The sequence below is a fragment of the Schistocerca gregaria genome, chromosome 4, assembly GCF_023897955.1.
Source record: "Schistocerca gregaria isolate iqSchGreg1 chromosome 4, iqSchGreg1.2, whole genome shotgun sequence".
NCBI lineage: Eukaryota > Metazoa > Arthropoda > Insecta > Orthoptera > Acrididae > Schistocerca > Schistocerca gregaria.
In genome coordinates, this window is record NC_064923.1 from 88,110,488 (window position 1) to 88,138,336 (window position 27,849).

The 27,849-nt window shown below is 44.8% G+C and overlaps 1 protein-coding gene across 1 annotated transcript in view; it reads left to right on the forward strand.

Annotated features, from left to right (window-relative positions):
* LOC126267959 (uncharacterized) overlaps positions 1–24,061 on the forward strand; it is a 46,812-nt gene extending 22,751 nt beyond the window's left edge. The window contains exons 2-3 of the mRNA XM_049973293.1: positions 23,604–23,819; positions 23,926–24,061. Coding sequence (XP_049829250.1) covers positions 23,604–23,819; positions 23,926–24,011 — 302 coding nt within the window. The 3' untranslated portion in view covers positions 24,012–24,061. The remainder of the gene's footprint in view (positions 1–23,603; positions 23,820–23,925) is intronic.
* Positions 24,062–27,849: the final 3,788 nt, after the last annotated feature.

Genomic DNA, 27,849 nt, shown 5'->3' on the forward strand with positions numbered 1-27,849 from the left:
AGGAAAAGGTACTGAGACATCTTAAACAAAATATGTTCTGTACCCTTACGTTAACGCCGGACGGGGTGGCCGAGCGGTTCTAGGCGCTACAGTCTGGAACCGAGCGACCACTGCGGCCGCAGGTTTGAATCCTGCCTGAGGTATGGGTGTGCGTGATGTCCTTAGGTTAGTTAGGTTTAAGTAGCTCTAAAAGTTCTAGGGGACTGATGACGTCAAGTCCCATAATGCTCAGAGCCGTTTCAACCATTTGAACCATTTGAACCTTAGGTTAACTCATCTGGCAGGCGAGAAGACGGTACATGTCCTCGATCCAAACATAATGATAATTGCCTTTCTCCTTATTTTTGTCATCAGAGAATAAGAGCATGTTTACGTGCAACTTACGCTCTCTGGCAAATTTTGAGAAATGGAGGGGGGCGGACGAATGTATGCTTGTCCCGCTCATCTGACTTGCTTTCCTTCTCCAGACCATCAACATCAACCGATACTCCGGTATTCTGCGCCTCAAATTTCGGCTTGTCCTGGAGTTTAATGGGGAGCTCGATACCATCAAAGTTACAACACTTATGAATGTCAAAGTACCTACTGTACTGAGACATGCACTGCAGGTCTTTCGTGTAATTTCTTTCACAAGCCAAATTCTACGATGCAAAATAAGTCCTATCCTTCTCATTTTCGACATTAATACATGTTCTTTTATAAGCTATATTCTTAGGGAACTTGATATAACTGAACCTTCCATTTATCAGATCATAGTCATGTATACGCATGTCCAGCTAAGTGCTTTAACTGAACCTCTACTTTCCATCTTGGAAACCAGGACCAGTATAGCTCTGAAGGTGGATTCACGAAACCACCTGGGATTTGATGTGCTCCATGTTACCATTCCATTTCCATCCAAAGAGGTAACTTTGGCACGAGGGCGTGGGAGGGGTGGGAACGATGCGACAGTTTTATGCACAGCACCGCATCACATTACCACATTTAATGGCGGAATACCGAGTATTACTAACAACCTTGAGGAGCTCGATCCCCATGACAGAGAGGCACACAATCACCGAATATTCTAGCTGCAGTGTGGTGTCACAGACCTGATGTGCTTCACTAAAATGATAGTACAGGGAACTGGTGCTAGCCACAGGTTCATTACCATTAACACTATCATCAATACTGTGTCTAGGAGATGAAGCCGACGGCTGCGTCCAACCAGTTGATGATGGCATTCGGGAGGAGGCGCCTGCTGGGGTGAGGAGTATGCGTCGAGGAAAACATGCCTTTCGTTGACGAGGGCGATCAGTGTAAGCTGGAGCAGGAGGAGGTGGCGCCAGTGAGGCCCAGTGGGACCACCCAGGTTAATGCTGCTGCTGCGTGCTGGAGCCTTCACCGCCGCCACCCTGAGGGGTGAGAGGTCGTTGCCCTTCTTCTACCTCTGACTGAACCATCCAAAGGCCAGAGTGTATGCAATGGTGTGCCAGCAGCGATGGGTTGTTGTTGGTGGTAAGCCACGGTGACTGTGATCGCCTCTCTTGCAGCCACAAACAGTTCACGCCACTTGGGTGTGTAAGATTCCCGCTCCTGCAACCACCCATACTGCAGCTAGCTGTTGTGGTGGCGGTGTTGATAACGTCTCTCTAACAGACGAATAACAAAAAAATTATGTACAATGCTCAAGATTTTATTAATATATGCTGTAAACCCTCCCCCCATGAACCATGGACCTTTCCGTTGGTGGGGAGGCTTGCGTGCCTCAGCGATACAGATGGCCGTAACGTAGGTGCAACGACAATGAAAGGGTATATGCTAAGAGGCCAGACAAACGTGTGGTTCCTGAAGAGGGACAGCAGCCTTTTCAGTAGTTGCAGGGGCCTTGCAACACTAACCAAAACGGCCTTGCTGTGCTGGTACTGCGAACAGCTGAAAGCAAGGGGAAACTACAGCCGTAATTTTTCCCGAGGGCATGCAGCTTTACTGTATGGTTAAATGATGATGGCGTCCTCTTGGGTAAAATATTCCGGAGGTAAAATAGTCCCCCATTCGGATCTCCGGGCGGGGACTACTCAGGAGGACGTCGTTATCAGGAGAAAGAAAACTGGCATTCTGCGGATCGGAGCGTGGAATGTCAGATCCCTTAATCGGGCAGGTAGGTTAGAAAAGTTAAAAAGGGAAATGGATAGGTTAAAGTTAGATATAATGGGAATTTGTGAAGCTCGGGGGCAGGAAGAACAAGACTTTTGCTCAGGTGAATACAGGGTTATAAATAAAAAATCAAATAGGGGTAATGCAGGAGTAGGCTTAATAATGGATAAAAAAATAGGAGTGCGGGTAAGCTACTACAAACAGCATAGTGAACTCATTATTGTGGCCGAGATAGACACTAAGCCCACACCTGCTACAGTAGGACAAGTTCATATGCCAACTAGCTCTGTAGATGATGAAGAAATTGATAAAATGTGTGATGAGATAAAAGAAATTATTCAGGTACTATAGGGAGACGAAAATTTAATAGTGATGGGTGACTGGAATTCGAGAGTAGGAAAAGGGAGAGAAGGAAACATAGTAGGTGAATATGGATTGGGGGAAAGAAATGAAAGAGGAAACCGCCTGGTAGAATTTTGCACAGAGCATAACATAATCACAGCTATCACTTGGTTCAAGAATCATAAAAGAAGGTTGTACACATGGAAGAAGCCTGGAAACACTAGAAAGGTATCAGATAGGTTATATAATGGTGAGACAGAAACTTAGGAACCAGGTATTAAATTGTAAGACATTTCCAGGCACAAATGTGGACTCTGGGCACAATCTATTGGTAATGAACTGTAGGTTAAAACTGAAGAAACTGCAAAAAGGTGGGAAATTAAGGAGATGGGACCTGGACAAACTGATTAAACCAGAGGTTGTACAGATTTGACAGAGAGCATAAGGGAACAATTGTCTTAATGGGAGAAAGAAATACAGTAGAGGAAGAATGGGTGGCTCTAATGGATGAAGTAGTGAAGGCAGCAGAGGATCAAGTAGGTAAAAAGACGAGGACTAGTAGAAATCCTTGGGTAACAGAAGAAATATTGAATTTAATTGATGAAAGGAGAAAATATAAAAATGCAGTAAATGAAGCAGGCAAAAAGGAATTCAAACGTCTCAAAAATGAGATCGACAGGAAGTGCAAAATGGCTACGCAGGGATGGCTAGAGGACAAATGTAAGGATGTAGAGGCTTATCTCACCAGGGGTAAGATAGATACTACCTACAGGAAAATTAAAGAGACCTTTGGGAAAATGAGAACCAATTGTATGAATACCAAGAGCTCAGATGGAAACCCAGTTCTAAGCAAAGAAGGGCAAGCAGAAAGGTGGAAGGAGTATATAGAGGGTCTATACAAGGGCGATGTACTTGAGGACTATATTCTGGAAATAGAAGAGAATGTAGATGACGACGAAGTGGGAAATAGGATACTGTGTGAAGAGTTTGACAGAGCACTAAAAGACCTGAGTCGAAACAAGGCCCCGGGAGTAGACAACATTCCATTAGAACTACTGACGGCCTTGGGAGAGCCAGGCCTTACAAAACTCTACAATCTGGTGAGCAAGATGTATGAGACAGGCGAAATACCCTCAGACTTCAAGAAGAATATAATAATTCCAATCGCAAAGAAGCAGGTGTTGACAGATGTGAAAATAACCGAACAATCAGTTTAATAAGCTACAGCTGCAAAGTACTAAAGCGAATTCCTTAAAGACGAATGGAAAAAATAGTAGAAGCCGACCTCGGGGAAGATCAGTTTGGATTCCGTAGAAATATTGGAACACGTGAGGCAATACTGACCTTACGACTTATCTTACAATAAAGATTAAGGAAAGGCACACCTACGTTTCTAGCATTTGTAGACTTAGAGAAAGCTTTTGACAATGTTGACTGGAATACTCTCTTTCAAATTCTAAAGGTGGTAGGGGTAAAATACAGGGAGCGAGAGGCTATTTACAATTTGTACAGAAACCAGATGGCAGTTATAAGAGTCGAGGGACATGAAAGGGAAGAAGCGGTTGGGAAGGGAGAGACAGGGTTGTATCCTCTCCCCTATGTTATTCAATCTGCATATCGAGCAAGCAGCAAAGGAAACAAAAGAAAAATTCGGAGTTGGTATTAAAATCCATGGAGAAGAAATAAAAACTTTGAGGTTCGCCGATGACATTGTAATTCTATCAGAGACAGCAAAGGACTTGGAAGAGCAGTTGAACGTAATGGGCAGTGTCTTGAAAGGAGGATATATGATGAACATCAACAAAAGCAAAACGAGGATAATGGAATGTAGTCGAATTAAGTCGGGTGATGCTGAGGGAATTAGATTAGGAAATGAGACACTTAAAGGAGTTTTGCTATTTGGGGAGCAAAATAACGGATGACGGTCGAAGTAGAGAGGATACGAAATGTAGACTGGCAATGGCAAGGAAAGTGTTCCTGAAGAAGAGAAATTTGTTAACATCGAGTATAGATTTAAGTGTCAGGAATTCGTTTCTGGAAGTATTTGTATGGAGTGTAGCCATGTATGGAAGTGAAATGTGGACGATAAATAGTTTGGACAAGAAGAGAATAGAAGCTTTCGAAATGTGGTGCTACAGAAGAATGCTGAAGATTAGATGGGTAAATCACATAACAAATGAGGAGGTATTGAATAGAATTGGGGAGAAGAGGAGTTTATGGCACAACTTGACAAAAAGAAGGGACCGGTTGGTAGGACATGTTCTGAGGCATCAAGGGATCACAAATTTAGCATTGGAGGGCAGCGTGGAGGGTAAAAATCGTAGAGGGAGACCAAGAGGTGAATAGACCAAGCAGATTCAGAAGGATGTAGGTTGCAGTAAATACTTGGAGATGAAGAAGATTGCACAGGATAGAGTAGCATGGAGAGCTGCATCAAACCAGTCTCAGGACTGAAGACCACAACAACAACAACATTCTGTAAACAAATAACAACAACTATTAGGTACAATGACATTGCAGAATAATAATTTTGTGCTGTAATGATGACGGTTGCATTATTATCACCTTTTACACCCATATTTCCGCCTCACCGAAAAGGGCAGGATGGTTATACCTTCAGCATCTTCAACCGCTACCCAGCAGTATTTCATTCTATAATTGGAGCCATCTGTCTAGCTTGCAGATGTTACCTACAACAACAAGATATTAAATGTAATTATTTCTAGAAAATGTTAGACATACACAGAAAATTGTACTGAAAATCATAACCTTAACTCACTGAATTACAAACAGAATATTGCATTCTCCATCTCAGTGAAATAGAATCATAAAATCGTTTTCTCTAGTTTCCTGAAATTATATATATATATATATATATATATATATATATATATATATATATATATATATATGAAACACACACAATGAATTAGAAAATCGTATTCTGATACAAGACTGAATCGACGGCTCCTGACTTTTACTCTCGACACATACCCCTTCTGCATCCATAGAAACGCGTAGAAAAGCAAAGAATATGTCTCAAACAACTGAATGCAGCATGTTACAGAATAAATGTCTGTACGAGTGTTGGAGCTTTAATAGTGGCAACTATATATTTACAGCTCGTACAAAACAGATACATGTTTCAAAGTTTTACTGGCCTTCAAAGTAGTCACCAGCATTGTGTATAACCCGTTGCAAGCCATGTGGAAGTAGTAGGATTCTCTTAGCATTGTCAGTTGTGTCGACAGTTCGAGCAGCACTATTGCCCGACGAATTTGTAGCAGTTCTGAATCAAATGCCGTGAAAAGTTTCCTTCAGTTTAGAAGTCGAGTTGAACTCACGAGGGCTTAAGTCAGGTGAGTGCAGTAGGTGGTATAGCACTTAGCAGCCCCATCAGTCCAACAATTCAGTAACAACTTGCACTTTACGTCCGTGAGCATTGTCCGGTAAAATGATGGTCAGGTCCTGCAGAAAGTGTCATCACTTCTGTCTCTAAGCTAGTCGTAGGTTGTGTTCCAAAAATGAACAGCATGGAGACAGAAGTGATGACACTATCTGCAAGACCTGGCCATCATTTTGCAGGACAGTGCTCAAGCACGTACAGTGCAAGCTGTTACTGATTTGTTTGACTGATGGGACAGCTAAGTGCTACACCACCTACTGCATGTGCGGCTGGTCCCAGCGGAGGTTCAAGTCCTCCCTCGATCATGGATGTGTGTGTTTGTCCTTAGGATAATTTAGGTTAACTAGTGTGTAAGCCTAGGAACTGATGACCTTAGCAGTTAAGTCCCATAAGATTTCACACACAACTGAACATTTGAACCTACTGCACTCGCCTGACTTAAGCCCTCATAAGTCCAACTTGATTTTTAATCTATAGGAAACACTCCATGGCATTCGCTTCAGAGCTGCTACAAATTCGTTGGGAAATAGACTGTGCCGCTCGAACTATCAACACAACTGGCACTGCTAAGAGTATCCTACTACTTCCACATCGCTTGCAAAGGGTTATACACAATGCTGGTGACTACTTTGAAGGTCAGTAAAGCTTTGAAACAAGTATCTATTTTGTACGAGCTGTAAATAAAGAATTGCCACTATTAAAGTTCCAACCCTCGTACGTCTCCCGCCTTCATAATTATAACCACAGTATATTACGCGAAAAAAATATCTTCTCTAACAGCTACATGTTACGAATAAATAAATAAATGCATTTAGGTTCTTGCTGATCTGCGTCGATTAATAATGCTGGAGGCTGCTGCTGCAGTGCTCTCTGTGCCTCCAGTTAGTGGTCTAATTTAGCCAGTATCTGAGGGACGAATGCTGCAACGATAAGAAACTAAAAGAAGGACTGTAATACCAGCTACAGATTAAAAATTCATCACACACTTAAATTCAGGTGTCGCCACTGACAGATGCGTCACTTCATGGGGACCGAGTGGGTGTAGTGCAGCTTATGCATGCAGGAATACGTAAAGCAGCTGGTGCGTGATGCGGCTAGCATGTTCACGATCGAAAGATTTTTAACAGTATAATTATGTGCAATGAGTTATTTTGTTTATATTCCTTGTGTAATCGGAATAAAAATAGCGATGGATTTAAATAATTCATTTCGATGTATTTTACATGCCCTCATCTTCTCAAAGAGCAGATAACGATGAGCAAGAGAGATCTAACACCTGCAGATTGAATTTTATAAATAAATAATATACTGTCTACTACGTAATTGATATTCTTGTCATGAGATAGCCCCTCTACAGCATAGACATGCCAATTTCCATGTGGGGGAAGGGAGGAGGAGGGCTGGGGGATTTCCCAGAGGAGGAGGCGTCAATTAATTGATCGATTAATTAATTAGTCAATCAAACTGATAGAGTGGGAGAGCGCAATTTGAATAACTCAGGCCTGAAAGTGTACTTGTATTGGTGAGGGGAGTGGGGTGGGTCGAAGGTTTCTAGAGGGGTGGGGGAGACCAGGGTTTCTGAGAAGGACGGCTTATCCTCAAGGTATCATAAATCAACACCAGCAGAACATAGGTTAAGGGGAGGGGGTAAAAAATCAATCAAGTTTCCCCATGAATGTATGCAGCCAGAGTAAAAAACGCACTGATCCCCTTTTTACACCACTACTAGCAGGTTCATGTTGACCATAAACTGGTTCATACTAGAGAAAATACAAACAAACGGGGATTTTCTCTGGTGCAAACATCAGCCGAGCATGAGCGAACAGCATTCGGTTGTGTTGAGTTTGTATTCGGTGATAGTCGCTCGCTATCTGCTGAATGGCGGTCTTTTAGCTAAGCTACGGAGAAGGTTCGCGTATTCTACGCTTCGTCGCTAGCAGAAAATGGAAGGGAGTAAGATTTTCGTTTAACGTCCTGTCAACATCTAGTTCGTTAGAGACAGAGTGAAAGCTCAGGTTGTTTCAAGAATGGGGAAGTAAATCAGGCGTTCCCTGAAAAGGAACCAGACTTGAATTTTTCTTGAGCCATTTAGGAAAATCACGAAAAATCTAAATTTGGAAGGCCAGACGTAGATTTGAATCATCATCCACCCAAATGCGAGTCCATTGTGCTATCCACTGCTCCATCTTGCTCTGTAGCTTCACAGAGAGCATTGCTATTTTGTGTGCGATCTGCTTGGACTGGCGATGGATTCGTCTGGAGAGAATGTAGTGTTCTTGATACAAGAACACCGATATCATAGGTGGTCGTGGGATCGAAGACATAAACAGCACAAGTTCCAAAGTAAAAGAAATATAATTTCATCCGAAAAGGTATTGGAAAGGTCAAAGCTCCGACCGACCGCCGTGTCATCCTCAGTCAGTAGGCTTCATGGGATGCGGGTTGGAGGAGCATATGGTCAGTACACCGCTCTCCCGGTGACTGTCAGTTTTTGTGACCGGAACCGTTATTTCTCAGTCAAGTAGCTCCTCAATTGGCCTCATTATAGCTAAGTGTATTCCGCTTGCCAACAGCACCCTGACTTAAATCCCATCAAGCACGTGTGGGATGCATTGGGGAGACGTGTTATAGCACGTGCACAGGCATCACCCATCATTCAGTAGTTTCTAAACGCAGTGGTGGGGCAATGGAACGCCCTACCGCAAGAACTCCATACCAACCTTGTAGCCAACAAATGAGGGTGTTGTAGAACACATGTTGCTGTCACTTATGACTACAACACGTTCGACTCATTCGGTGTTTGTTTCAGTTACCTTCTGTACTAACCGTAGCAGTTATTTCTATATCTAATCCAAATTTCTTCGGGCTATCTTACATGTGGTAATCATTATTACGACGTTCTGTTCAGATATTAAACTGTCATGTGGTGACTTTTCACTAAGCTCATCAGTCCTATTTCTGATTTTAAACTGGTACTCTATCTCATCCTATATTGTGGTAAGCTTTTCATCTCTGTGTTACATCAGACATCCCTTTCAAAGTGTTTTGCATATTCTGTCCTTTATCTATCCCTCTGCGAAATATTTTATCTATTCCACGCAGGAAATGTAGGAGTTTGTCCGTCTGTGAGGTAAGTTATCCAGTCTGCGCAAAAAATTCCACAAATCTTCCTTAATTTCAGCCAGTAGTGCTTCTCCGTCCTCAAACATAAGCATCAGTATCTGTGACTCTTGCAATATTTTTATTCCGAAATTTCACTCACTGCCATCATTACTCCGCTAAGCAACTGCGGCAATTAGATGCGATCTTTCGTTATGCCAACATTAACGTGGGTTTGTATTTTTGGACCTTCCTTTTTTATAATTGCGACTTGGCTGGAATCGCCTCGCCGACTAATCGTCTTGAGACATCTGCCTGCAAGTAGAGAATGAAGTTGTCCATGTCGTCAGACAACCAAAATGTGGCAATCGACCAGTTACCCAAAGTCTAAATTCAAGAAACAGCTTCTCAGAACACCTCAACACTCGGTCTAAAGTGGAGATGCGGTCAACTTCAAAAGACCATCAGTGGATGCAACCTTCAAAAGAATTAGGCCGTGGCCGTCACGAGAAATGGAAAGTCGGAACTCTCTAAAAGAATTGTGGACAGCAACAACAAAATCCAAAGCGAACTTTTTCTGTTGAAGATACCTGGTACGCACAACCAGCGTAAGGTTGCCTGGAAGTGTGAGAACAAGGACTGGACTTCATTTGTATCGAGACGTTTATTAACACTCCTCGGGAAAAGCGACTTTACCAATTAAGTCAACAAGATCTTGACATATTAAGACAAAACTACCCAATTAGATTAAACAATTTAAGAAAAATTACTAATAATCTTTTCCTTTGTTAAAAAGACAAACTATTAAGTACAAAACTCAAGAATGCCCTAAATAACAGCGATAACGTGATAGGAAAACACTATTCAAAAGAAGCAAGCAATAAACATCTTTACAATGTGTTTGACTAAAATACAATATATAAACAAGGTTCACCTAAAAGGAATTCATTAAAAGGAAAGAAAGACGATTAAAGCATCAGGCAGTGTGGTCCGGACGAACGGCAGTGCTCGCTACACTGCTCACTGTGCTCCTCTTCTGAGCAGCCAGTGAAAACACGCGTCAACGGGGCAAACATACAATGACATACTGATGAACAGAGAAGCAACTTTTAAGAAAAACGAGTAAAAGCTTAAGACATCAGATTACGCACTGGCAGCAGATACCAAACAGCGTAATACGGTAACTGGCCAAGGCAACCAGCCCCACTTACATCTGATCGTAAAGAATTTCAGCAGCTGACCAAGATTCAGCTTCAAATCACGCCACAGGCAGCAAAAGTAACCACTGTACAGGACAGAAAACGTAGGTAGAAGAAAGATGCAAACGGTTCGTTGCCGAAGCTCTTCTACGGTAAACATAAGCTTGCCTTGGAAGTACAACCCATATTCATGCAACAAGATGTGCAGACATAAGACGCACAAGCTTGTGGGCACCAGATGACTAAAGATAACCTGGCGATTTAGTGCAAAACTTACTAGGCAAAAAAATTATTTTGAACATCACGAATATGACACATGAACATAAAAAAATTACATAACCCCAAGCAGTACAAAACCCCAATAATTTAAAACACAAATCAAATCACAATTCTATGACAACTGCCAAATCGAAGCTATCATGTTTTCATACGAGCGACAAGCTCCTCAAATCGCCTGGCAAGACACAGGAACAGGGAAGAGCAACAGGAGGCTAAACCGAGTCCAATATACACACATCAAAAAAACTTTTGCATCACTTCTATAAAAATGGTTCAAATGGCTCTGAGCACTGTGGGACTTAACATCTGAGGTCATCAGTCCCCTAGAACTTAGAATTACTTAAACCTAACTAACCTAAGGACATCACACACATCCATGCCCGAGGCAGGATTCGAACGCACGACCGTAGAAGTCGCGCAGTTCCAGACTGAAGCGCCTAGAACCACTGAGCCACCATGGACGGCCATCACCTCTGTTCCGAGAATTCCATAACCTGTACAGAAAATTGGAATAGAGATCAACATAAACACTGTATCCACCATTTTTATTGCTCATGAAAACCGCACATTGCATGTTGTATCACCATACAGTAAGACCTTCAGAGGTGGTGGTCCATATTTCTGTACACACCGTTACCTCTAACACCCAGTACAACGTCCTCTTGCATTGATGCACGCCTGTATTCGTCGAGGCATACTATCCACAACTTCTTCAAGGCACTGTTAGTCCAGATTGTCCCACTCGTCAACGGCGATTCGTCGTAGATCCCTCAGAGCGGTTGGTCACGTTGTCCATAAGCAGCCCTTTTCAACCTATCCCAGTCATGTTTCATAGGGTTCATGTCTGGAGAACATGCTGGCCACTCTAGTCGAGCGAAGTCGTTATCCTGAAGGAAATCATTCACAAGTTGTGCACGATGGGGGCGCGAATTGTCGTCCATGACGACGAATGCATTGCCAATACGCTGCCGATATGGTTGCACTATCGGTCAGAGGATGCCATTCACGTATCGTACAGCCGTTACGGCGCCTTCCATGACCACCATCGGCGTACGTCAGCCCCACATAATGCCGCCCCAAAACAGGGAACATCCACCTTGCTGCACTCGTTGAAAAGTGTGTCTAAGGCGTTCAGCCTGACCGGGTTGCCTCCAAACACGTCTCCGACGATTGTTTGGTTGAAGGCATATGCGACGCTCATTGGTGAAGAGAACGTGATGCCAATCCTGTGCGGTCCATTTGGCATGTTGTTGGGCCCATCTGTACCGCTCTGCATCGTGTCGTGATTGCAAAGATTAACCTCGCCATGAGTGTCGGGAGTGAAACGCGTCATGCAGCCTATTTCGCACAGTTTGAGTCATAACACGACGTCCTGTGGCTGCACGAAAAGCATTATTCAACATGGTGGCGTCCCTGTCAGGGTTCCTCAGAGCCATAATCCATAGGTAGCTGTCATCTACTGCAGTAGTAGCCCTTGGGCGACCTGAGCGATGTATGTCACCGACAGTTCCTGTCTTTCTGTATTTCCTCCATGTCCGAACAACATCGCCTTGGTTCACTCCGAGACGCCTGGCCACTTCCCTTGTTGAGAGCCCTTTCTGGCATGAAGTAACAATGCGGACGGATCGAACCGCCGTACTGACCGTCTAGGCATGGTTGATCGAGCCGTCTACCTCCTTCCTGGTGGAATGATTGGATCTGATCCGTCTAATAGGCGCTGTTCATGGGTGGTTGTTTACATCTTTGGGTGGGTTTAGTGACATCTCTGAACAGTCAAGGGGACTGTGTCTGTGATACCATATCCACAGTCAACTTCTATCTTCAGGAGTTCGGGGAACCGTGGTGATGCATAACTTTTTTTGATGTGTGTAGAAGCAGCAAGACACAAACAGGTTATGAACCGAACCATTCACGATTGTCATGCTCACAACAGGGAGCAGGCATGGTCTCGGCACTGAAGCAACGAACTAAAAGTCGCTCACCCAGCATTCAGAGCAGAGGAAAACCTTGGACGACCCACCTTCCGCCTCCAGATATGGTCGGTCAAAGGAATAATGTGTAATCTCCCCGTCCCGTGCACGTCCCTCACGTCTGGAAGACGTTCAGCCAGACAAACTTGGAGGTCACACGGGTGGTAGAGCAAACAGCCAACGCCAGTTTCCACACAGAATTGCCCTGTCCATGCTGCTTCATTCAGCTGCCTCTCCCGCCAAAACGGCTTCAACGCCACTCAAGGTACACATGCCACGCCTCCTTCACTCCAAAGTTCGTGTTAGGAAGACGTGGCACGGGTTATCGATCATGCAACGGTCCAATTCCCAGTATCGTGTAACTTGGCAGCTGTGGCGAGATCCAGACAAACCAACACATGTATTCTGCGCTGTTTGCCCAATCCAGTACAACCTCGAGAACGTCGTTTCTGCAACGCATGATTCAACTGACGTCACCCACTTCTTTTTGTCTGTTAACCACAAGTATTGTTGTTGTGCTCTTGAGCCAGGACACTGGTTTGATGCAGGTCTCAACACTAGTACATTCTATGAGAACCGCTCCATCCCCGTATATTACCCCCTCACTTTTCTCCAGCACCAGATTAACAATTCTTTGATGCCTCATGAGGAGTACTATCGACCGAGTACTTCTTTGAATCAAGTTTTTCCATAAATTTCTTTTTTTCCCAAAGCGGTTCAGTACCTCCTGATTAGCTACTCGATCTAGCCATCCATCTTCACCATTGTTTTCTGGTATCACAATTCACAAACTTCTTTTCTCTTTTTGTCTGAACTGCTTATCGTCCAAGTCTTACTTCTGTACAAGGGTACATTCCAGACATATTCCTACAGAACAGAGATCCCAACATTTAAATTAATACTCAGCGTCAATTTAATTCTCTTTTTCCAGATATACTTTTTCATGTTATTGCCACCCTGCGTTTTATATCCTGACTACTTCGACCATCATCAATCATTTTGCTCTCAAAATAGCAAAACTCATCTAATGGTTTCAGTGTCTCATTTCCTAATCTTAATCCCTCCATATCGCCTGATTTAATTCGATCACATTCACTTACATTTGCTTTACTTTTATTGACGTCCATATTATAACCTCTTTTCAACTCACCGTCCATTCCAGTCAACTGCTCTTCCAAGTCAATTGCTGTCACTCACAGACCGAATTACACTGTCTTTGGGAAACGTCAAGGTTTTCATTTCGTCTCCTGAACATTAATTCCCTTTCAAGTTTTTCTTTGGTTTCCTTTACTACTTTCTCAGTGTGTAGATTGAATAATATCCTGGGTAAGCTGAAATCCTGTTTCATCTGCTGCTTCCTTCTGACGTCCTTCGACTCTTACAACAGTAGTCTGGTTTCTGAGCAAGTAGTAGATAATATTTCGCAGCCAGTATTTTATTCCTGCTATCTCGATAATTTCGAATACGGCTTTCCAATCAACATTATCAAAAGTTTTCACTAAATCTGCAGATGCTGCATATTTACCTTCCTTTTGTGCCTTGTCGGTTGAACTGTTTATCTTACCCTTAGGATGCTATAAATCCGATCTCTGGAGACCTACAGAGAAGGAAAGCTCCCCATAAGATCACACAGATTTTAAGGAAATGATAATACCCAAACGAAAATTTTTTATTAAATGATAATTAATAAGGGTGGCCCACTCAAGCTTGAAAATATGAGTACTGTAATATCCTTTGCTGAGTGCTGTGGCTGGAGGTAGTGAAATGCACTCTTTGAAGTAACAACTGTTTTTTACAGGACGTAAACAAAGTACGCTTCTGAGAGTGAATATCTTCTCTACTTGATAACAGAAAACTATCTGTCCTGGACAATGCCTCGAAGAGCAGGGAAGCGAGAATTATACGGTCCTACAGGCGAGGAGCTCATAGCAGGCACTGGTAATCACGGCGAGGTGGTGAACTGTCAGACCGGTCTTGACATGCCTGATCGCTGTATTCAAATTTATGCCTGTGCCGTGGTGTGAGATCCGTTTGCAACAGTGAAGTGCAAGGACGAGACCTCCTGACGTACGTACCTGCTACTTGTTCCATACAAGAACCACCTGTTAGGACTCTTGCGTTCCGTTTGGAAGTTTTGACTGTTGACTTCCTTAGTTGTAAGATAGTTCACACTCGATTATTTGTTTTTTTCCCCTTGTAACATAGTTCACACCAGTTTATTTGTTGTTTTCATTTCTGTGAGAGGTCAATGTGGCATCTCACCTCGATTATTTGTTTTTTTTTCCCCTTGTAACATAGTTCACACCAGTTTATTTGTTGTTTTCATTTCTGACTATTCATCACATTTACTTGCGACGGTAATGTATTCTTACCATATGACTCATTTTTCTTAACCAGTGTACAGTACGGCAATTGCAAACTTTACAGAAGGAGAACAGACACGTCAGTGACCTGACGGACATATCATAATTTTGTGGTAAAAATGTAGGAACTGATACCGATTTGAATGCATATCTCCGGCTTCGTTGTGCAACATCGTGACCACGTAACCACGACGCGTTAGTCCTCACAGTCCGGTCGATGTTTCATATCTTCCGCTTGGACCGTTCGATGTCTTTATTTTGCTTCTTGTTACAGCTGACTACACCTTCCTGTTTTCATGCTTGACCCGTGTTCGCCGCGCGGGATTAGCCGAGCGGTCTAAGGGGCTGCAGTCACGGACTGTGGCGGCTGGTCCCAGCGGAGGTTCGAGTCCTTCCTCGGGCATGGACGTGTGTGTTTGTCTTTAGGATAGTTTAGATTAGGTAGTGTGTAAGTTTAGGGACTGATGACCGTAGCACTTAAGTCCCATAAGATTTCACACACATTTGAACATTTTTTTGACCCGTGCTAAGTTTTTAACGAGCTATCCACTGGCCCATTTTACAACATATGACACCAATATTCAAGAAAGTTAGTAGGAGTAACCCACTAAATTACAGGACCATATCATTAACGTCCATGCGCAGCAGCATTTTGGAACGTATGTTGTGTTCCAACATTATGAATTACCTAGACGAGAACTGTCAGTTGACACACAGTCAACATGGATTTAGAAAACATCGTTCTTATGAAACACAACTAGCTCTTTATACAGACGAAGTTTTGAGTGCTATTGATAAAGGATTTCCAATTGATTCCGTATTTCTCGATGTCGAGAAGGAATTTGAGACTGTACCTCACAAGCAGCTTGTAGTCAAATTACGTGCTTATGGAATATCGTCTCATTCATACGGCTGGATTCGTGATTTCCTGTCAGAGAGGTTACATTTCGTAGTAGCTCACCGAAAGTCATAGAGTAAAACAGAAGTGATTTCTAGCGTTTCCCCAAGGTTGTGTTACAGGCCCTCTGCCGTTCCTTATCCATGTAAATGATTTAGGAGGCAATCTGAGCAGCCATCTTAGGTCGTTTGCAGGTGATGCCGACGTTTATCGTCTTGTAAAGCCATCAAAAGATCAAAACAAATTGTAAAACTATTTAGAGAAGGTATCTGAAAGGTGCGCATATTGGAAATTGACGCTAAATAATGAAAAGTATGAGGTCATCCTCATGAGCGTTAAAAGAAATCTGTCGAACTTCGGTTACACGATAAATCAGTGAAACCTAAAGGCAGTAAATTCCACTAAATACTTAGGAATTAGAATTACGAACAACTAAAATTTGAAAGCACACATAGAAAATGTTGTGCGGAATTCAAACCAGAGGCCGCGTTTTATTGGCAGAACACTTAGAAAATGTAACAGGTTTACTAAAGAAACCACCTATACTACGCTTGTCCGCCCTCTGTTGGAGTATTGCTGAGCAGTGTCGGATCCTTACCAGATGAGATTAACGGAGTACATCGATAAAGTTCAAAGAAGATCAGCACTTTTTGTATTATCAGCAAATAGGGGAGAGAGTGTCACTGACATGATACAGGATTTGGGGTGGACATTATTAAAACAAAGCCGTTTTTCGTTGTGGGGGAATCTTCTCACGAAATTTCAATCATCAACTTTCTTCTCCGAATGCGAAAATATTTTGTTGACGTAGGCCTACGTAGGGAGAAACGATCATAATAATACACTACTGGCCATTAAAACTGCTCAACCAAGAAGAAATACAAATGATAAACGGGTATTCATTGGACAAATTTATTATACTAGAACTGACATGTGATTACATTTTCACGCAATTTGAGTGCATAGATCATGAGAAATCAGTACCGAGAACAACCACCTCTGGCTGTAATAACGGCCTTGATACGCCTGGGCATTGAGTCCAACAGAACTTGGATGACTTGTTCAGGCACAGCTACCCGTGCAGCTTCAACACGATACCACAGTTCATCAAGAGTACTGACTGGCGTGTTGTGACGAGCCAGTTGCTCGGCCACCATTGACCAGACGTTTTCAGTTGGTGAGAGATCAGGAGAATGTGCTGCACGGAGCAGCAGTCTGTATCCAGAAAAGCCCGTACAGGACCTGCAACATGCTGAAATGTAGGGTTTCGCCGGGATGGAATAAAGGGTAGAGCCAGGGTCGTAACACATCTGAAATGTAACGTCCACTGTTCAGAGTTCCGTCAGTGTGAACTAGAGGTGACCGAGGCGTGTAACCAGTGGCAGCCCATAACATCACGCCGGGTGATACGCCAGTTGGTGATGCCGAATACACGCTTCCACTGTGCGTTCACCACGATGTCGCCAAACACGGATGCGACAATCATGATGCTGTCAACAGAACCAGGATTCACCCGAAAAAATGACGTTTTGCCATTCGTGCACCCAGGTTCTTCGTTGAGTACACCATCGCAGGCGTTCCTGTCCATGATGGAGAGTCAAGGGTAACCACAGCCACGTTATCCGAGCGGACAGTCCATGCTGCTGCAAACGTCGTCGAACTGTTCGTGCAGATGGTTGTTGTCTTGCAAAACGTCCCTATCTGTTGACTCAGGGATCGAGACGTGGCTGCACGATCCGTTACAGCCATGCGGATAAGATGCCTGTCATCTCGACTGCTAGTGTTAAGAGGCCGTTGGGATCCAGCACGGCGTTCCGTATTACCCTCCTGAACCCACAGATTCCATATTCTGCTAACAGTCATTGGATCTCGAAAGCGGGAGCAGCAATGTCGCTATACGATAAACCGCAATCGCGGTAGACTACAATCCAACCTTTATCAAAGTCGGAATTATGGTACGCATTTCTTCTCCTTACACGAGGCATCACAACAACGTTTCACCAGGCAGTGCCGGTCAACTGGTGTTTGTGTTTGAGAAATCGGTCGGAAACTTTCCTCATGTCAGCACGTTGTATGTGTCTCCACCGGCGCCAACCTTGTGTGAATGCTCTGAAAAACTAATCATTTGCATATCACTGCATCTTCATCCTGTCAGTTAAATTTCGCGTCTGTAGCACGTCATCTTCGTGGTGTAGCAATTTTAATGGACAGTAGTGTACAATAATTGAAATCAGAGCTTGCACGGAAAGATAGAGATTTTCGTTTTCTCCGAGTGCTGTTCCAGATTGGGTTAATAGAGAATTATTGTGAAGGTCGTTCGATGAACCCCCTGCAAGGCACTTCAAGTGTGATTTGCTGTGTATCCGTGTAGATGTAGATGTATAAATCTGAGGGCGGTGCGGTAGGGGAAGTTCCCCGTAGTAAGTTACGCCGGCGGAAGGATACAGCTTCGGCGTCACGAGGACATGTGACCGCGAGGACGTACCTACGACCCCGCGACCGCAGCGCTGCGCGCAGTGATGTGTACATCACCTAGTGCTGTGTGTGGCGACTCGGGACTCTGTGATGACTGCAGGACGCTTCATTGTCCACAATATCTCGACTTCAGTTTGCACACAACCTCCCATGTGAGGTAGGGGCTGCACCTGGCACACGAAACGTACATGTATGCGTGATGGCCAAAATATGCGGGGGGCAGCCCTACATACACCACAGGTATTACACCACACATGCATATATTAAAGAGAGAAGGCACCATCTTATCTGTAACAGAAGCAAGTGGTCACTGTAGCCAACAGTTTTATTACCATAAAGCATCAACGCAGGATTACATTTAATGAACGTACAAGAGCATAATTATGAGAATAATTCATGGATACGACCAAATACTGCATGGACGGTCAGTGGATTAAAGAAAGAACATGGAAAAATAACTACGAAGAACAGAAAGATAGCCAGAGGGCCTGACTGAAGCAACTAGCGTGCTGTGAAATCTTAAAGCCATACAATCAGCTCGTAGTTAATTAACATTGCATTCCTAACGAATCAGTGATTACAATGCCGGACCATTCTTGGCACATAAAACATGAAGGTGGAATTCGGTAGCAGTAATATCAGGAGATTCCGAGTCGAGACCGGCCTCTGTAGTGTGCACTACAATGGAGTCATCCTTCTTTACGGCTGCAAGACCCGTTTCATCGATCTCCTGACAGCAAGTCTTTGCTCTTCGGTCCCCCAGCGACAAGTGTCCTCTTCGATCACCTAGCCGTTAGCGTTCTCTATCTTAATGGTCTGAAGCTTGACTATTTCTGCCAGAGTAGGCCAATAGTTGCACACATTGCGAGTTCTGTATGTAATGTTGTTAAAAGGTTAAACAAATTTCTACTTTTGCGGATTGCTATAATTAATCAATAGCACCGCGGTGTGAGGAGGAAACTGGAAACCCTCTCCCACTCGATGGTACGATTCTGAAGCTGACAAACAAACGTTTACATGTAGACACTCACGAACAAGCACTCACTCTACAGGAATAAGCACTATGAACCAATGAAAAGCCTGTTACAAGGATCTGAAACGAACGTTGTTCCATGGCACGGCTGCTGAAGCAGATGGCGGTTCTCACACTGCTGCATCTCTGAAGGGCTGAATCTGCCTTATTTTTATCCCTTGTATAAGCATTCTTCCCTGTGTCTTGAACAATACTGTTTTAGGACAGATAGCGGAACCTCTGTACCGCTCAAGGCGCAGGGGTGACCGAAGCGAATTCTGCATTCGCCTAAAAGTGCTGAAGACATTGCTTAGTCCTGAATGCGTTCGTGGCATGTCTTGGCCCTTTTAAGTAAACTTCTATCTCGACCCAGTTAGCTTGGACGCTTTGAGCTCTGCAGAAAAGTAAAAAAGCCCCTGCCAATATGAAAGAAGGATGAAGAAGAGTCAGTTAGCTGGACAGTCACTGACAGTACTCAATATTATCTGCAGTTATAATGGAGCGCATGAGATCGAATACATCGACCAAGAGGTTGTGCGTATAACATCACAAATCGTTGCGTGATAGTTTTGAGGGAAAGCTGTAATTACACTGCATGAAAAAATTTGGTACACCCGTGTAGAGGTTTCCAATTCGCTCAAGATTTATTCTTACAACGGCGCATATGGAGTACACGTACTATTACTTTTACAAATGAATACTACAAGCGGTTCTGACTTACCGGGTGTTGACACCAAGTGAAACACGCATAGTAGTAGTATATTGTGTAGCCTCCACAGGCAGCAATGCAGGCCTTTACTCTGGCATCCAGTCAATTGTACAGAAAGCGAGTACTTTCCTGGAAAATGTTGTACCACGGCTGCCCGACGTGTTCACGTCGTTCTGTAATAGTTCTTACTTGACAAGCCGCACGAGTCACATCTCGTCCGATCACATCCCACATGTGCTCGATTGGAGAAAAGTCCGGAGACCGAGCTGGCCTGGGAAGTTTCCGCACATCTTGCAGAGTTGAGTTTCACGGGCATTGTGTGAGTGTACATTAACCTATTGCAACAACACATCACCTTCCTGTTGCAAGAGCGGCAGAAGACCGGGTGTAACAACGTTCTGTACGTACCGAGTGCTTGTTAGTGTCATCCCTGGAAACACCAAAGATGAACGAGAGTTGTAGCTTATCACACCCCAGACCGTAATACCTCCGGAAGGGGGGCCAGTGTGTGTTGGACGATTGCTCTCTACGAAATAGTCCCCACCAGGTCTACCTCGTGCGCGCAAGCGACAATCACTTGGGTGCAGGCAGAATCTGCTTTTTTCGCTGATGACCACGGCGCGCCGTTCAATCTTCCGAGTGATCCTCTGATGGCACCGGTCGAGGCGTGCACGACGATGCCGCGGCATCAATGGAAAATGGGCTAGAGCAATGTGTGCCCTTAAAAACTGGTTCGCTACAGCTCGTGTTGGCACGTCCGTGCTCACAAGTCCTCTGATGTGTGCCGTGGTAGCTGTTCGATCTACCACTGCTGCCCTTACAATACAATGATCCTGGCGGGAGTCTATGTTGCGTGGACTTCCAGATTCTCGGCTCTGGGTGGGAGAATGTTCACGTGATCAGTGATATCAGCATCACTGCACAACTGACGCAACACGTCCAACTTGTGTGGCAGTTCTCCGAAAGGACCGTCCCGCGACTTGGAAGTCTACACTATCTGACCCCTTTCAAAGTCGCTCAGTTGACTGTATGCAGCACACGTGCGACTCCGTGGCATAGCTGCCTGCTTGCTTCACACGTTTGCACCGTAATGAGCCATCTGGTTGTGAGCATTCCCTATTAGAGGGCAGGCACAGATAGCGCTCTCGTATCTGTGTCACTACGCCATCTGCTGGGCGAAGTTTAAGCCAGTATCAGTACATATACACTACTGCCCATTAAAATTGCTACACCAAGAAGAAATGCAGATGATAAACGGGCATTCATTGGACAAATATATTATACTAGAACTGACATGTGATTATATTTTCACGCAATTTGGATGCATAGATCCTGAGAAATCAGTACCCAGAACAACCACCTCTGGCCGTAATAACGGCCCTGATACGCCTGGGCATTGAGTCAAACAGAGCTTGGATAGCGTGTACAGGTACAGCTGCCCATGCAGCTTCAACGCGATACCACAGTACATCAAGAGTAGTGATTGGCGTATTGTGACGAGCCAGTTGCTCGCCCAACATTGACCAGACGTTTTCAGTTGGTGAGAGATCTGGAGAATGTGCTGGCCAGCGCAGCAGTCGAACATTTTCTGTATCCAGAAAGGCCCGTACAGGACCTGCAACATGCGGTCATGCATTATCCTGCTAAAATGTAGGGTTTCGCAGGGCTCGAATGAAGGGTAGAGCCAAGGGTCGTAACACATCTGAAATGTAACTTCCACTGTTCAAAGTGCCGTCAATGCGAACAAGAGGTGACCGAGACGTGAAACCAATGGCACCCCATACCATCACGCTGGGTGATACGCCAGTATGGCGACGACGAATACACGCTTCCAATGTGCGTTCACCACGATGTCGCCAAACACGGATGTGACCATCGTGATGCTGTAAACAGAATCTGGATTTATCCGAAAAAATGACGTCCTGCCATTCGTGCTCCCAGGTTCGTCGTTGAGTACACCATCGCAGGCGCCCCTGTCTGTGATGCAGCGTCAAGGGCAACCGCACACATGGTCTCCGAGCTGATAGTCCGTGCTGCTGCGTGGCGGCCGGAGTGGCCGAGCGGTTCTAGGCGCTACAGTCTGGAACCACGCGAACGCTACGGTCGCAGGTTCGAAGCCTGATATGTCCTTAGGTTAGTTAGGTTTAAGTAGTTCTAAGTTCTAGGGGACTGATGACCGCTGCAGTTAAGTCCCATAGTACTGAGAGTCATTTTTGAACTGTTCTTGCAGATGGTTGTTGTCCTGCAAACGTCCCCATCTGTTGGCTCAGGGATCGACACGTGGCTGCACGATCCGCTACAGCCATGCGGATAAGAGGCCTGTCATCTCGACTGCTAGTGATGCGAAACCGTTGGGATCCAGCACGGCGTTCCTGAAATGTAACGTCCGTTGTTCAAAGTGCCGTCAATGCGAACAAGAGGTGACCGAGACGTGTAACCAATGGCACCCCATACCATCAGGCCAGTATGGCAATGACGAATACATGCTTCCAATTTGCGTTCACCGCGATGTCGCTAAACACTGTTGCGACCGTCATGATGCTGTAAACAGAACCTGGATTCATCGAAAAAAATGACGTTTTGCCATTCGTGGACCCAGGTTCGTCGTTGAGTACACTATCGCAGACGCTCCTGTCTGTTATGCAGCGTCAAGGGTAACCACAGCCATGGTCTCCGAGATGATAGTCCATGCTGCTGCAAACGTCATCGAACTGTTCGTGCAGATGGTTGTTGTATTGCAAACGTCCCCATCTGTTGACTCAGTGATTGAGTCGTGGCTGCACGATCCGTTACAGCCATGCGGATAAGATGCCTGTCATCTCGACTACTAGTGATACGAGGCCGTTGGGATCCAGCACGGCGTTACGTGTTACCCTCCTGAAGCCAACGATTCCATATTCTGCTAACAGTCATTGGATCTCGACCTACGCGAACAGCAATGTCACGATACGATAAACCGCAATCGCGATAGGCTACTATCCGACCATTATCAGAGTCGGAAACGTGATGGTACGCATTTCTCCTCCCTACACGAGGCATCACAACGTTTCACCAGGCAACGCCGGTCAACTGCTGTTTGTGTATGAGAAATCTGTTGGAAACTTTCCTCATGTCATCCTGTTGCAGGTGTCGGCACCGCGCCCCGACCTTGTGTGAATACTCTGAAAAGCTAATCAGTGGCATATCACAGCATCTTCCTGCTGTCGGTTAAATTTCGCGTCTGTAGCACGTAATCTTCGTGGTGTAGCACTTTTAATGGCCAGTAGTGTACTAACCCCCAAGTGGCATATGCCATCAACGGACCAAAATCAACGTCGTGTTTCAAGATGCACAATTTGTTTTTTTCAATCTGTATATTATGAGTTCCATACCTGTAAAACTGTGTTATTGCCACAAATTGGTTTGGTTTTAATTTGTGTTCTGATGGTTCTGACACAAATGAAAGAAAAACCTTTTTTCAGAGACATTGCACAGTGTGGACAAAATAAAACTGACCCAGAAAGCATTTCGTGCACCTTAAGACAGGCAGCCCAAATTACGTTATGTGCACCTGGGGCAAATGGTGTAAGTTGGATTGCCTGTTTGAGCTGTATGAAACAGTTTCCGGGCCAGTTTTACTTAGCCCATCATGTAGACTACCTGTGTAGCTCACTGATCTCAGCATAGCACACACGTTATTTCGCGATTGTATATGGATGCGCTGGTCTGCCCCCAGCTGCGTCAGTGGCCGTGGCGTCCGTGGAAGGGGTGGCGCCCGACGCCTACCTGTCCATCTCGAACGACGATTGCGACCAGTCGCGGCTGAAGTGGCCGTGCCCCGGCCAGTGCTCGCTGGAGATCCAGCCAGTGTACGCCACGTGCGAGCACGGCCGCCTCGAGACTTTCATCAACTGCTGCACGTGGCACCGCGACGTCTGCCAGTTCAGGAGGCGTGAGTACCGCCGCCGCAAATGGCCGCAGCCCCTCCTCCCCTCCCTTTCCCTCCCTCCTGCCCTTCTCTCCAGGCACCCTCTCACCTGCTCGTCTTTCTGTTGCAGCGTGCAGGTTCCATTCCAAGGGTCCTCGCGGCGGCGGCGCAGCCCGAGAGCCCTGGACCTGGCACAGTGGGGTGACCACATACTAACCATGACGGTTATACCTAAAACTACCAAATAAACATCGGTTTCCAGCTATTTCACCAGCATTTTTCGTTCCAGTTTCGTTATTTCTCCAACTTCTATTTTCCCTTCTGGTTCCCTAACTCCATTTCCTCTTCTGTACACACATACAGACAACAGTATTTCAATGTAATAGTGACAGTGAACTGGTTCAAATGGCACTGAGCACCATGGGACTAGAACCGCTCGGCCACTCCAGCCGGCTGACAGTGAACTGGAACCACCAGCTTTATACACTGCTCAACTGCTTACTGCTGTGCAGGCCAGTCACACGTTTTGTTTCAGTTTAACGAACAATGCAAGGCCAAGCTCGGATTAGAAAGGGTAGAAGACATGAGTGTAATCTTTCGCTCCTACTGTTCAATATACGAGGGTAATCCCAAAAGTAAGGCCTCCTATTTTTTTTATAAGTACATAGACCTGTTTATTTCTACAATGGTTTACATCAGTTTGCAGCTTGGACATTTAGCTATTTTTACGCAGAATCACCATTTCTGTCGATGCATTTTTGTAGACGCTGTGGCAGTTTTTGTATGCCTATGTCATACCAGCTCGCCGCCGTGCTGTTCAGAAAGTTATGAACCTCTTCTTTTGCCTCGTCGCTGGAGCTCAATCCATTTTCGGCCAAATGATCTTTTAACCTAGGGAACAGGTGATAGTCACTGGACGCCAAGTCAGGACTATAGAGTTGGTGGGTGATTATGTTCCGCTGAAACTGTTGCAGGAGAGCAACAGTTTGCCGAACGATGAGTGGGCGAGCGTTGTCAAGGAGAATGTGTACGCCCTTGCTCAACATTCCTCTTCTCTGGTTCTGAATTGCCCGTTTGAGTTTTTTCAGAGTCTCACAGTACCTGTCAGCGTTATTTGTGGTCCCACTGATTCAGTACCGACGACGAAATGAAAGAAGAGGTTCATAACTTTCTGAACAGCATGGCGGCGAGCTGGTATGACATGGGAATACAAAAACTGCCACAGCTTCTACAAAAACGCAACGACAGAAATGGTGATTAAGTCGAAAAATTGCTAAATGTTCAGCTCTAAATAGATGTAAACCATTGCAGAAATAAACATGTCTATGTGCTTATAAAAAAAATAGGAGATCTTAGTTTTGGGAGTACCCTCGTACACATCGGATAAGCAAAGACGAAAATTAAAAAGAAGGTATAGTAGTGGGATTAAAGTTGAGGGTGAAAGAATATCAATCATAAGATACACTGATGACATTAGTGGAAGTGAGGACTGGCTGAATCGAATGAATAGTCCAATAAATATAGAAAATAGATTGAGAGTAAACTGAAGAAAGATGAAAGTAATGAGGAGTAGCTGAAATGAGATTAGTGATAAGCTTAACATCAAGACTAGGGACCACGAAGTAGTCAAAGTGAAGGACTTCTGCTACCTTGGAAGCAAAGTAACTGAAGGACGAAGTGGTGAGAGCACGAAAAGAAAGCAGACTGGCAGAGGCAAAGGGAGCACTTTTAGCCAAACGAAGTCTCCTAATATCAAACATCATCGTTAATTAGAGGAAGACATTTCTGATAACTTAGGCTTGGAGCACAGTATAGTTGGAAGTAAGTCATGGATTGTGGGAAGAACTCGAACCGAAGAGAATCGGGGTATCTGAAGTATGGTTCTACAGAAGGTCGCTGAAAATCGGGTGGATTCATCATATCAAAAATGACGATGTTCTCTGAAGAAATGGCGAGAAAATGAAACATTGATAAGAAAAAGGGATCGCATGATAGTGGCAAGCGTTAAGTCATCATGGGATAGCTTGGACGGTACCTGAGAGAGCTATAAAGAATGATAACGGTAAAGGAAGTCAGAGATTCGAAGACATATAACAGAAAGTTGAGGATACTGGAAGTGGGTGATACTGTTAGATGAAGACGAGAAAGGACTCGCACAAAACAAGAATTTTGAGGAAAGCTGAACCAAACCAGTTGAGTGACTGACGATCCAAAAAAAAAAAAAAAAAGACTCCTGACTTGTTTCAATACAGTGAAACATCACTGTGTTCGGATTCTGACTGGGGGAGAATAACAGATGCGAAATACACTACCTTAACCAACCAGATGACATTGTCAGATGTCAGTGTAACTTCGCACACCTGAACAGCACCGGCAGGTATGTAAATGCTTAGAGTTGCAGTACTCTGTGACAGGAACAACGTTCACCAGAGTGCGTTACTGGTCTGCGCCACTAGGGTTGATACCAGGCCTGGTAGGGTAAACAAGGAGCGTGGAAAGCATCTGATTTTGAGTGATCACTGTGAACGACACGAATATGCCATGTTACTGGAATGAGACAAAGTTATCAGCACTGTGCAATACCTGGGTTTCGGAGATAGCCGAACGTTGGAATGCATAGGAACATGATCGCAAGTGTTTTCGCCGTTTTCCAGTCGTCGTCCTCGGACCACCACAATGAGGTACGCAGTATCCTACACCAAATACATCGCAGACCCATCAGAATTTGAGAGTGGCCTCACTGTGAGTCTTCATTTAGCGAGCTGGTCGAACTGTGCAATATCTAGGTTTGGGAAGTAGCCTGACGTTGGACTGCACAGGAACATTATCGCAAGAGTTCTCGCCGTATTGTGTCTTCGTACTCAGACCACCACAATGGGGTTCGCAGTATCCTACAGTGAATACATCGTAGACCCTTCAGAATTTGAGAGTGGCCTCACTCTGAGTGTCCATTTGGTCAGATGGTCGAACTGTGCACTACCTAGGTTTGGGAGGTAGCCCGACGTTAGACTGCAGAGGAACATGATCGCAAATGTTATCGCCATTTTCCAGTCATCGTCCTCGGACCACCACAATGGGGTTCACAGTATCCTACACCAAATACATCGCAGACCCTTGAGAATTTGAGAGTGGCCTCACTGTGAGTCTCCATTTGACCAGCTGTTCGAACTGTGCAATATCTAGATTTTGGAGGTAGCCCAACGTTGGATTCCACAGCAACATGATCGCAAGTGTTCTCGCCGATGTCAAGTCATCGTCCTCGGACCACCACAATGGGGTTCAAAGTATCCTACACCGAATATATCTCAAACGCTTCAGAATTTGAGAGTGGCGTCACTTTGAGTCTCCATTTGCCTAGCTGGTAGAAGTGTAGAATATATAGGTTTGGGAGGTAGCCTGACGTTGGACGGCACAGGAACATGATCCCCAGTGTTGTCACCGTTTTCCAGTCGTCGTCCTCAGTTCATCACAATGGGGTTCGCAGTATCCTACACCGAATACACCGCAGACGCTTCAGAATTAGAGAGTGGCTTCACTGTGTGTCCATTTGGGCAGCTGATCGAACTGTGCAATATCTAGGTTTGGGATGAAGTCTGACATTAGACTGCACAGGAAAATGATTGTAAGTGTTGTCGCCGTTTTCCAGTCGTCGTCCTCAATCCACCACAATGTGGTTCGGAGTTTCCTACAAGGAATACATCGCAGACCCTTCATAATTTGAGAGTGGGCTCACTGTGAGTCTCCATTTGGCCAGCTGGTCGGACTGTGAAATATCTTGGATCGAGAGGTAGCCAAACGTTAGAGTGCACAGGAACATGGCCGCAAGTGTTCTCTCTGTTCTCCAGTCGTCGTTCTCGGTCCACATCAATGGGGTTCACAGTATCATACACCAAATAAATCGCAGACCCTTCAGAATTTAAGAGTGACCTCACAGTGAGTCACCATTTGGCCAATTGGTAGAACTGTGCAATATGTAGGTTTGGGAGGTAGCCTGACTTCGGACTGCACAGTAACATTATCGCAAGTCTTCTCGCCGTTTCAGTGTCGTCGTTCT